The sequence below is a fragment of the Schistocerca nitens genome, chromosome 1 (genome assembly GCF_023898315.1).
Source record: "Schistocerca nitens isolate TAMUIC-IGC-003100 chromosome 1, iqSchNite1.1, whole genome shotgun sequence".
Classification (NCBI taxonomy): Eukaryota; Metazoa; Arthropoda; class Insecta; order Orthoptera; family Acrididae; genus Schistocerca; species Schistocerca nitens.
This window is the reverse complement of record NC_064614.1, coordinates 306,900,981-306,913,820: the sequence shown is the minus strand read 5'-3', so window position 1 is coordinate 306,913,820 and position 12,840 is coordinate 306,900,981. Positions and strand designations below refer to the sequence as shown.

General features: G+C 38.8%; 1 protein-coding gene across 1 annotated transcript in view; it reads right to left on the bottom strand.

Annotated features, from left to right (window-relative positions):
- LOC126248504 (sulfhydryl oxidase 2-like) overlaps positions 1-12,840 on the bottom strand; it is a 57,359-nt gene that overhangs the window by 20,247 nt on the left and 24,272 nt on the right. The window contains exon 2 of the mRNA XM_049949545.1: positions 8,520-8,772. Within this exon, the coding sequence (XP_049805502.1) occupies positions 8,520-8,772 (253 nt within the window). The remainder of the gene's footprint in view (positions 1-8,519; positions 8,773-12,840) is intronic.

The following is a 12,840-nucleotide window of genomic DNA, read 5'->3' as shown; positions in this document are numbered from 1 at the left end:
GTAGTGGTGGACTTTAATTCATCATAGTTCAGCCAATTCCCAATGAATTGTATACACTAATCTTAATCCCTTTACCCTATAAACCCATCACTAATCTTCCTTGTGAATCCATATATCTATTAGTCAAAACCAGATCAAAATCTTTACAGTAGTTCCTTAGATTAGTAGTCCACAAATACAAATGGAAGCAAGAAGGGAATGAAATAATGCAGATGATACTGTGTTAAACTGTGATGCAGATTGTACTATATTAAACTGTAATGCAGATCACATTCCTGTGGATGGATCTAGTAATGTAAAGGCATGTAGATTGACTTGATTAAGTTGAGGAAGCACTATCTAAAATTGAAAACAACAGTTCAGGATCATATAAAGTCATTATATAAATGATCACAGCACTTTGAGAGATTGGTCAAGAATGACTGTACAAAGTCCTAAGCATAATTAGGAAATAAGAAATGCAGGACCTAACAAATGGAAGCAAGGAGTCATCATTCCATTATTTTACGAGAGTGATAGAAATAAGAGCACAAACTACTGAGGTGTAACTATTATCCCGTGGACTAAATATCTGAGTCCATCCCTAAGAATAAAACAAGAAAAGCCATTAATCTATACATGGAGAAATGTAGTTTTAAGCCTCAAAGACAACTAACTACTGGCCTCATTTTTGCCACAGGATAGTGTGCAAGAATCGCTGGGAGAAAAATAAAAAACATATAACTGGTTTTCTGGAAATGAAGAAAGCCCATAACCACCCACCATGCAGACATATTGGGAACAGCTGATGCATAAGAAAGTTGCTGTTATCATTAAGTGATTAAGACAATTATATGATGAAACCAAAAGCCTGGTACAGCTTCAGAGAGGAAGGTCAGGTTCATTTGAAAATATGAGTGGTGCCTAACAAGGAGGTTGTCTTTTGCCATTTCTCTTCATCATCATCATCATCATCATCATCATCATCATCATCATCATCATAGCCAATGAAGTAATGGTTAAGGACAAGACAAATCTGGAGGTACAGACCAAATTAGATTTGGCATGAAGCATTCACAAAATGGTTCTAAAATCAGCAAAACCAAGACAGTTAGCTAGGTGTTGAGTAGAAACCCTGCAACAGCCCATCCAATAATTAGAGATGGAAAGACAAAATTGGTGGCCAAGCAGTACTTGGGTAGCATTGTTTCCCTATATAACACTGTATCCAAGAGTTTGGGAACAGAATACAAAAAGGCTTCCAAATTTTACCAAGCAGCAAGTCAAATACACTACATTCTCGCTAATCCAGCCATTCCTAGCACATATGGATTCCAGAGTAGCAGAACTGCCAGATTATTGAGAGTGTCTGAAATTAGGTTTAAACACATAAGGACTATATTTTATTACATCCAAATATACATTAATTTTTTTTTTCATAGAAAATTTAATCCTTGAGTGAGCAGTATCATTGATGGTGAGACATGTCCTGATTCTTAGTTATCACAATGATGATAAGCGTTGGTAGCATGCTTGATCATGCAACTGCTTTACAAGTGTTACATTGGTACCGCATATATCTTGTTGTTGCATAATGTACTTCAGGAAGGTATCTGCAGCTTCAGCACCAGCATTATGAGAAATCTTCGTGCTCTCTCCTCCTATGTCCTCTTCTTCACCACTTTCACCATTATTTTTCTGTAAGCTTCTTTGTTTTTTTATTTCTTCATTTATTAAAGTTTGGTCTATCTCACAGATTTCCTAATTCAGCCACTTACCAACATCACATTCATAAATTTCGCCTTCTCCTGAAAATTTGTGAAATTTGTTAACATACAAAGTGTCAGCAAATGATGATTCTGAGTAGACTGGTGCATCACTGTCACCCAGCACTGGCTCCAACTGTGTGTTAATCGAGGGCCACACTTCTCTCCAGCCATTCATTATGCCAGTGGTCTCTACTTTATCACATGCTTCTGCTGTTTGGAAAGCAACATCACATAAATTTATTGCTTTCCACACTACAATACTGTCACAGCAGAGTCGTTATCATATTCGTTCAGCAAGGAGACAAATAGCGCATGTCAAAAATGATGTTTAATTGATTCTGAAATTTCCTGGTCCATGGGATGAATCAGGGCCATCACACTGCGAGGAAGGAAGAGTGCTTGCATACCATCAGACTTTCCAGCCACATCAGATGGGTGACCGGGAGCACCGTCAGTTATTGGGGTAGCTTTTAGTGGAAGGCTTCTGCTTCTTCTTCTTCTTCTTCTTCTTCTTCTTCTTCTTCTTATTCTTCACAGCTGGTACAAATGTTTTGTGGAAGCACTGTAAGAGTATTTCTCTGCCCATCCAAGGCATCATCTGAGCACAATGTTGTGCTGAAAGTGTGTTTCTATCGCTGTGTTGTAAACAATGGGGAAGTTAGGCTTTCCCAATCATTATGACTAGTAGGTTTCCAATGGCCTTGTCACAATTGTAACACCGGTTACTGTCAGGTCAGTGAAATTAAGTACTCTTGGGTTTGGTTAGCACTTGGATTGGTGACCACCTGGTTCTGTCGAGTGCTGTTGGCAAGGGGTTTGCACTCTGCCCTTGTGAAGCCAATTGAGGAGCTACCTGATTGAGGAGTAGCAGCTGCAGTCACAAAAACTGACAATGGATGGAAGAGCATGTGCTGACCACATGCCCCTCCATAACCACATTCAATGACACCTCTCGGCTGATGATGACATGGCAAACAGTCCGTAACGTTGGGCCTTCCCAGGCTTGTTCGGACGAAGAGTATGAGTGGTAGTTTATGACTCCCATTTGTATTATAACTCACCATGTTGTTTGTATAGCTTACATCTCACTCTCAGCAGCTCATGTTTTTGAGGGAAGCACCTTGTAAAAGAGACCTGGTTTTATCAGCATTGTACAAGGCATCAGCAGTTAAATCTTCTTCTTCTATCATGTCTGTATATTCTTTACAAACACTTCTGTATATTTTTTGTTAGCTGAGTGACTTTCCTCAGTGACTTCCAGCTGACTAGGGGTAAAATAGATACTGCCTACAAGAGAATTAGAGAGACCTTTGGAGGAAAGCGAACCACCTGTATGAATGTCAAGAGCTCAGATGGGAAACTAGTCCTAAGCAAATAAAGAAAAGCAGAAAGGTGGAAGGAGGATATAGAGGGGCTATAGAAGGGCGATGTACTTGAGGGCAATATTATGGAAATGGAAGAGCACAAAGATGTAGATGAAATGGGAGATATGATACTGTGTGAAGAACTTGACAAAGCACTGAAACACATAAGTCAATAAAAGGCCCCGGGAGTCGACAACATTCCATTAGAACTACTAATAGGCTTGGGAGAGCCAACCATGACAAAACTCTACCATCTGGTGAGCAAGGTGTATGAGACAGGTGAAATACCCTCACACTTCAAGGAGAATATAATAATTCCAATCCCAAAGAAAGCAGGTGTTGACAGACGAATGGAAAAACTGGTAGAAGCCGACCTCAAGGAAGATCGATTTGGATTCCATGGAAATATTGGATTATAAAAGCAATACGACTTATCTTAGAAGATGGATTAAGGAAAGGCAAACTTACGTTTCTAGCATTTGTAAACTTAGAGAAAGCTTTTGACAATGTTGACGGTTACTCTCTTTCAAATTCTGAAAGTGGCATGGGTAAAATACAGGGAGGAAAAGGCTTTTTACAATTTGTACAGAAGCCAGATAACAGTCATAAGAATCAAGGGGCATGAAAGGGAAGCAGTGGTTGAGAAGGGAGTAATACAGGGTTGTAGCCTGGGTGATGTTATTCAATCTGTATATTGAGCAAGCAATAAAGTAAACGAAAGAAACATTTGGAGTAGGAGTAGGAATTAAAATCCAGGGAAAAAAATAAAAACTCTGAGGTTTGCCGATGACACTGTAATTCTGTTAGAGACAGCAAAGGACCTGGAAGAGCTGTTGAATGGAATGGACAGTGTCTTGAAAGGAGGATATAAGAGAAATATCAAAAAAAGCAAAATGAGGATAATGGAATGCAGTTGAATTAAATCAAGTGATGCTGGGGGAATTAGGTTAGGAAATGAGACATTTACAGTAGGTAAGATCCGCAATTTGGGGAGCAAAATAACTGATGATGGTCGAAGTAGAGGAGATATAAAATGTAAACTGGCAATTACAAGGAAAGCGTTTCTGAAGAAGAGAAATTTGTTAACATCGAGTATAGATTTAAGTGTCAGGAAGTCGTTTCTGAAAGTATTTGTATGGAGTGTAGCCATGTATGGAAGTGAAACATGGACGATAAATAGTTTGGACAGGAAGAGAATAGAAGCTTTCGAAATGTGGTGCTACAGAAGAATGCTGAAGATTAGATGGGTAGATCACATAACTAATGAGGAGGTATTGATAGAATTGGGGAGAAGAGGAGTTTGTGGCACAACTTTACAAGAAGAAGGGACCGGTTGGTAGGATATGTTCTGAGGCATCAAGGGATCACCAATTTAGTACTGGAGGGCAGCATGGAGGATAAAAATCGTAGAGGGAGACCAAGAGATGAATACACTAAGCAGATTCAGAGGGATGTAGGCTGCAGTACGTACTGGGAGATGAAGAAGCTTGTGCAGGATAGAGTAGCACAGACAGCAGCATCAAACCAGTCTCTGGACTGAAGAGCACAATAACAACAACAACAACAACAACTGTTGAATATCATCACCTTCCTTTTTGATGTCATAAACAGCATTTCATCCAACATCCGCTTGAGTGACTAAAGGCTTGATGTGGGCCAGATTACTGAGAGGCAGGACTACTGAGGAACAAATTAGTGAGTGTTTAGTGTACTTTGGCTTGCAACATTACCACTAACTTCTAAGCTCAAGCTTTACAAAAATGCCTACTACCTCCACTAACATACGGACCAAAATCAACAACAATTACTAAACCAAATAAGAAATGTCTCCAGGCAACAGAAAAGAAGGGCCTACATTTTTGCCAACAGGAAACAAAATTAGAGCAAGTGTAGCACTCAACAACAGCTAGAATTAGAAAACAGCATTTGGAGACACATAACTGAAGAGGTTGTATAGTGTAAAGGGACACCCTGTTAACTTTATTCAACAGAAGTAATCGATACCAACAATATTTTCGAATCTTTTCTAGGTTAATATTAACTCAGCAGTTTAACTAAAAGAATTTCATACGATTTTGTATATGATGTGGTATATTTCAGGCTAAAACGTATAAAAAGAAATTACTTTATTACAATCAATATGTATTAACACTGTATGTACAGTTAAAACTACTTTTCTTTTAGAAATATTTGAAATTATGAAATATCTGGCATACTTAAAATTCCTATTATTAATTATGCAATCTGATGCTAACTATTAAATTTATTTCTGGATTCATTTACAAAATAATGATATAACTGGGTAAAGATTATTCTTTTGTCAAGAAAGTTTGCAAACTCTTTTTGTTTTGTAAACTCTTTGGAATATTGTTAGTATCACAGAATAAGTGAGTAGTGGGCATGCCTCCGGTGTGATCATCAGATGTGTTGTTATGTTTGGCAATAACAATGTAATTTGTGAGGTTATAGAAGTGAAAATTGTAAAGACATTGTGATATAGAAAAATGTGACATAATAAAAATAAAAGAGCAGACTTACTTAGACATTATAATGTCATTAAGAAAAAAAATGGAAAAGGAAAAGAAATTCAGCCTCAAGAATCAACCCCTAGACATGATGAAATGGAGCCAACTACAAGATAAGAAGATAAGTAAAACAATGTTATTTTTAAATCTTACTCCTCTCATTCATTCATCCATCTTACTCCTTTCAAAGCTTATGAAACGAATCAATTATTTAGAAGAGTGAAAATCTACTGGTCATGTGAGGGAGGGTAAGATTATAAGAGGTGCAGGCATTTGAAAAGGATAGTTCTCTGCAGGTCCCCCTCAGGCTTATTATGAATAAAATGTATTAAATGAACAACAGCTCCATAGGAAAACAAGTTTTAGAAGTCTTATCTGCAACATCAACTGCTGCAGCAGAAAAATGATGACAATGATGAAAGAAACAATTTACACCGATGAGTCTCCTTTACACTGAATCATTTACATAAATCAGCACATAAATGAAATAGTAAAATTTGGATTCTGATGGTTACTACATATTTCCTGAATGAATAAATCATCAATAGCAGTATTTTACGAAATGGCAGAATGCAGTAAAATACCAACAGACTCTAGCAATGACAAAAAATGGTGAAATGAAAAAATTAAAAATTTATGTTTATGACTTTGCTCCCACTCTCATCCTCCACCAAACCTTTACTCTCGCCTTGTTTGGAATGCAGTTTAAGATATAGTTTCTAATTACTAGTATTTCCTCTCTATTTTCAGTAGTACGAAGCCAGACAAGGTTTTAACCTTGAGTCCAATTACACTCCTGGAAATGGAAAAAAGAACACATTGACACCGGTGTGTCAGACCCACCATACTTGCTCCGGACACTGCGAGAGGGCTGTACAAGCAATGATCACACGCACGGCACAGCGGACACACCAGGAACCGCGGTGTTGGCCGTCGAATGGCGCTAGCTGCGCAGCATTTGTGCACCGCCGCCGTCAGTGTCAGCCAGTTTGCCATGGCATATGGAGCTCCATCACAGTCTTTAACACTGGTAGCATGCCGCGACAGCGTGGACGTGAACCGTATGTGCAGTTGACGGACTTTGAGCGAGGGCGTATAGTGGGCATGCGGGAGGCCGGGTGGACGTACCGCCGAATTGCTCAACACGTGGGGCGTGAGGTCTCCACAGTACATCGATGTTGTCGCCAGTGGTCGGCGGAAGGTACACGTGCCCGTCGACCTGGGACCGGACCGCAGCGACGCACGGATGCACGCCAAGACTGTAGGATCCTATGCAGTGCCGTAGGGGACCGCACCGCCACTTCCCAGCAAATTAGGGACACTGTTGCTCCTGGGGTATCAGCGAGGACCATTCGCAACCATCTCCATGAAGCTGGGCTACGGTCCCGCACACCGTTAGGCCATCTTCCGCTCACGCCCCAACATCGTGCAGCCCGCCTCCAGTGGTGTCGCGACAGGCGTGAATGGAGGGACGAGTGGAGACGTGTCGTCTTCAGCGATGAGAGTCGCTTCTGCCTTGGTGCCAATGATGGTCGTATGCGTGTTTGGCGCCGTGCAGGTGAGCGCCACAATCAGGACTGCATACGACCGAGGCACACAGGGCCAACACCCGGCATCATGGTGTGGGGAGCAATCTCCTACACTGGCCGTACACCACTGGTGATCGTCGAGGGGACACTGAATAGTGCACGGTACATCCAAACCGTCATCGAACCCATCGTTCTACCATTCCTAGACCGGCAAGGGAACTTGCTGTTCCAACAGGACAATGCACGTCCGCATGTATCCCGTGCCACCCAACGTGCTCTAGAAGGTGTAAGTCAACTACCCTGGCCAGCAAGATCTCCGGATCTGTCCCCCATTGAGCATGTTTGGGACTGGATGAAGCGTCGTCTCACGCGGTCTGCACGTCCAGCACGAACGCTGGTCCAACTGAGGCGCCAGGTGGAAATGGCATGGCAAGCCGTTCCACAGGACTACATCCAGCATCTCTACGATCGTCTCCATGGGAGAATAGCAGCCTGCATTGCTGCGAAAGGTGGATATACACTGTACTAGTGCCGACATTGTGCATGCTCTGTTGCCTGTGTCTATGTGCCTGTGGTTCTGTCAGTGTGATCATGTGATGTATCTGACCCCAGGAATGTGTCAATAAAGTTTCCCCTTCCTGGGACAATGAATTCACGGTGTTCTTATTTCAATTTCCAGGAGTGTATTAACCAGAAGTTCTATTTTGTGCTCACCTGCTCACCATTCAACCAGCATGGTTTTCCCACCTAAGCATGTCAGAAAACGTTCCTGTTTCACCAAATCCTTGTGCTCTTCCAAGTGTATTGGTGATTTATGATTCTATCACTCTTTTTTATTAGCTACCAAAAAATGACATCTTTGAGAGCAAGATCTGAAAGGGCAACCAGTTTGGTATTCTGTTTGCCTGCAAATTAGCTTCCACTGCTGGAATAGCATTGTCAATTTTTTTTCTTTCTTAACTTCTTTGTTTAGAGAGGAAAGGATTTTAAGGGTTTCATATTCTGTCAAAGATAATGTCATGAAAGATGGAGCACAAGCACAGAGAAGACAAGGATGGGAAGGTAGATTGATCGTGTCCTTTCCAAAGGAACTGCCCTGGCATTAGCGCTTAGTGATTTAGGGAAACCACATAAAATCTTAATTTAGTCTTCTGGACAGGGATTTGGAATCTGCTCTTCCTGAACTTACCTGCACCATCTCACACTGTTCCTTCTATAGATGTTAAATGTACAGTGCAGTAGAAGCTCAAAACATTTTTAGCCTACTGACATTTTTCTTTACTAATCAAAGTTTTATTGAGATCACTCAGATAAATGGTATCACGCAGAACCATGTAATGACAGTAAATTTACCTGTATGGTGTAATGTTAGGCCAATTGAAACCTCTTCCATCAGCTTGTTCCTTTTTTAGCATGTTAATAGCATTATGTACTAACTCATCTGCTGAATTTCCTTTTGAAATTTCTGTACCCATGTCACCTGCCTTAGTGTTAGCACCAAAAAACTTTACAGTTGGGTATTTCATAATTTCATATTCTCGGCACAATGGTGTGTTATCTTCATTTGCACAATCAACAGCAGCAGAAATAAGGACATCTTTCCAACCTGCAACAGAAAATGAAAAGCTGGAGAGTTTATCTGTAATTCAAAGATTAAGGCAAGGAGAAAAGGTTATTAAAAATTCTGTACACAACTCTTATCAACTTACATAGTACACTGAGCAAGTAGTAAGAAAATCAAAGAAAAGTTCAGAGAAGTGAATAAAGTTCAGGGAGAAGAAATAAATACTCTGAGGTTTGCAAAAGACTTTGTAATTCTGCCAGAGGTAGACAAGGACTTGCAAGGGCAGTTTGGCTGGAATAGACAGTGTCTTGAAAGGAAGATAAAAAATGAACAACAACAAAAGCAAAACAAGGGTAATGGAATGTAGTCGAATTAAATTAAATGATACTGAAGGAATCAGATTAGGAAATAAGACACTGAAAGTAACAGAGGATATAAAATGTACACTGGCAATGGCAAGACAGGCGTTTCTCAAGAAGAGAAATTTGTTAACACTGAATATAAATTTTTGTGTTAGAAAGTCCTTCTTGAAGGGACTTGGGAGTAGTGTAGCCTTGTATGGAAATGAAACCTGATGCAGTTCAGACAAGAGGGGAATAGATATTTTAGAACACTGGTGCTACAGCAAACTGCTGAAGATTACACAGGTAGATTGCACTGCTAATGAGAAAGAAATGAATAGAATTGAGGCAAAATTTGTAGAGAGACCAGGAGGCGAATATAGTAAGCAAGTTCTAATGGTTGCATATTGTAGTAGTTATTTGGAGATGAAGATGCTTCCTCAAGATAGAGTAATGTGGAGAACTGTATCATACGTCTTCAGACAGATGGCCACAACATAAGCTTGAAACTATCCCAGCCGGAACTACCCCAGCTAAATGTGGTTCTATCCAGTATAGAATGTACATTCCTACCGTGAACTTTTGTAGTATGCCTTCTTCGTTGCCATAGCACTGTGACAAACAGCGCTCGAGTTTCAACAAGTCTCACAAGCACAGTGGGAATTCACAGGCTCACTATGCCAGATGTCTTTATCACCAGCTCCTTGCCCCAATGCACCTTCACAGCTGTGAGAATGCTACAATGTGGCAATGAGATTACAGATATATGTCTGAAGGCTGACATGAGTGGATCTACCTCAGTGTCTTGAGATGGAATATGGGGCAAGTGGGGTGTACTGTCAGAGAACTGAGCAACTGGGCATTGAAACTGAACCAGATAACGGCCAGATTTTGTTGTTGAGGATAGCCTTTACTTAGTGTCATACACTCTTAACAAATCCATTTCTGATACTGTGCTAACATTTTAGTTTCAGCCACTGTGACAAGACAACCACTATTTGAAACTTGCATATTCTTGCTGCAATAGACGCTTCTGGAACTTACTACCAGTAAAACTGCACAAAAATAAACTTCATGACTAACTGTACTATGCTTATAGTTTTCACAGGTATTTCTACAATTCCATCTCTAATCTTAAAAGAAACAACTACTCATTTTCAACAGAAATTCAAGACTTCAACATTTTCATACAACAGAAGATTGCAATATGACAAAAATTTTATAAATTCCCCCCTCCACCTTTTCATTTAACTGATTTCATTAAATCATCTAGGTTTGTCTGGAAGGAGAATTTGCGGGAACACTGACAACTGTAACCATGTATCTTTAACTTTGTTTAAGAAATTGTGTTTTTTGTGGTACTTGGTTTCAAGCTATTTAAAGACATTAGGCACCAATGTTTTCATTTTTAATTCTTTTACACTTAAGACAACCGCCTTCTTTAGGAGATCAACAACTTCGCCAACTTCCTCATGTGGGGCATCCACGCTCAATTGAAGTAAAGAAGATCACTGAATAATCAGGGCAGACTAAGTTTCCCTCTGACAACAGGCTTTCAATTTTACACTTCCATATTAAAACACATGAAGAAAAAGAAAGAATTTGGGGAGGGGGGTGGGGTGGGGGGGGGGGTGAGGAGGTGGCTCTTTCAATGACATCTTGATTTTTTTCTTTCCAATCTTCTACAGTTTTGAAATTGGCGTTTTACCATTCACCAAACAAATCATTAAGCTTTATGTAACACAAGTGTAACTCTGAAACTAGCCACCACAAAATGCTTTTAATTTGTTTTTCCTACCTGCTGAACCCCCTATAACATTTGTTTGTTTGTTAGTTCATAAGATAGTAAGGTATTCAGTCAATCATTTCAACTATTCTTTTATCGAAATGATGTGGAATGAACAGTTTACAGGACATGTTTACATGATCAATATTAACGTACATGAACATATTATTTTTAGTCCTAATACTCAGTAGTGATTTTCTAACAGGCTACAAGTTTTTAAATCAAAAATCATCCATGGACTACAAAGAATAGTCCAAGATAAATGATTTTACGCTAGATTTAAAACATGCTTTGATACCTGTCAGACAATATATGGTATTGGGCAAATGATCAGAAGTTTTTTTGCTGTATACTGAACTCCTTTCTGAGTCACTGACACCTTTAATAAATATTCCAATAAAGGTCTTTTTCCCTCTAGTGTTGCAAATATGGACATCATTATTTTTCTGAAATTGTGATAGATTATTTATGACAACTTTAATTAGGAAATATGTATACTGTCATGGAGCAGTTAAAATGCCCAACTCCTTGAAGAGGTGCCTACTTGATGACCACAGATGAACAACAAATATTATCTCACTACTCACTTTTTTGCAATCAATATTTTTTTGTAAGTAATAAGTTACCACAGAAAATTATTCCATAAGATATTATTGAATGGAAATATGCAAAATATGTCAGGAGGTTGATATCACTGTTTCCCAGTTTAGCAATTAGACAAAGAGCAAAAGCAGCTTAATTTAATTATTTGAACTTCTTTCTGTTCAAGTTTTCATCAATAAGTACATCCAAAAATTTGGAGCCTTCTACCCTATTTACTGACTCCTGTTCAGGTGCTAATCAATTGTTGATATCTCTCTAGTTATTGTACAGCAATGAATATAGTGTGTCAAAATTTAGGTAGAGCTCATTTTCAGAGAACTACTTAATAATTTTTTGGAAAGCATCATTAACAATCTCTTCTATTGCTTTCCCTCTAGTGGGATTTACTATAACATTAGTATCAACTGCAAAAAGTGCAAATTCCGCTTAATGAATGTTAAATGGAATGTCATTCATTTACATAAATAACACAATTGGACCCAAAACTGAACCTTGTGGGCCTCACTCCATGATTTCTCTGCAGTCACTAAAATTTTCTCTCCTTTCAACAGTGTCTGAATTATTCAAAACAACTTTTTGAATTCTGTTTGTTAAGTGTGATCCATATCGTTTGTGTGTAAAGCCATTGAATCCATGAAAGTACTTTTTTTTAAGACAGTTACATGATTTACAAGGTGAACACCTTGAAATGATCACAGAAGATAACAACTGGCAATATTTTATTACTTAAAGCTTGTAATATTTGATGAGTGAATGTATAAATAGCTTCTCAGTTGAGCAACCCTTCTGGGATCCACACTACGATGCACAAAGTAAGTTATTTCTATTAAATGTGAGACTACTTGAGTACATTATTTTTTCAAATATTTTAGAGAAAGACATCAGTAAGGAAACAGGATGACAATTATTTAAGTCTTTCTTGTCACCTTTCTTATAAAGAGGTTTAACAACTGAGTCATTAGCTCTGAAATAGCCAACCCATCATTAATGTTACATTACTTTGATCATTTAACAACAAATTACATAAAACTTCATTGTTGTTGTTTACTTTTCTTGCTTCTTTTAAACAATCATATTTGATTTGGTCTTTATTACTTATGGTATTTTAAACTTTTTCCCATATTAAATTTTAGGTCATCACCCAAGTTTCCTATCAATTGCGTTTTTCAGTCAGTTGCAATTTTACAGCATGTGATAAAGTTTTTTGTTTGTTGCCTGTAGTTAGACACTTTATAAACAACAAAATGTTGCACAATGAAGCAATAACTTACAGAGGCCAACAAGCACACAAAATCTATCTACAAGAAGTCATTAATCATGGATATATGCATAAACACCACTGCTTTGTGGCATCTTACATAGTTGACTTGGTGTTAAATT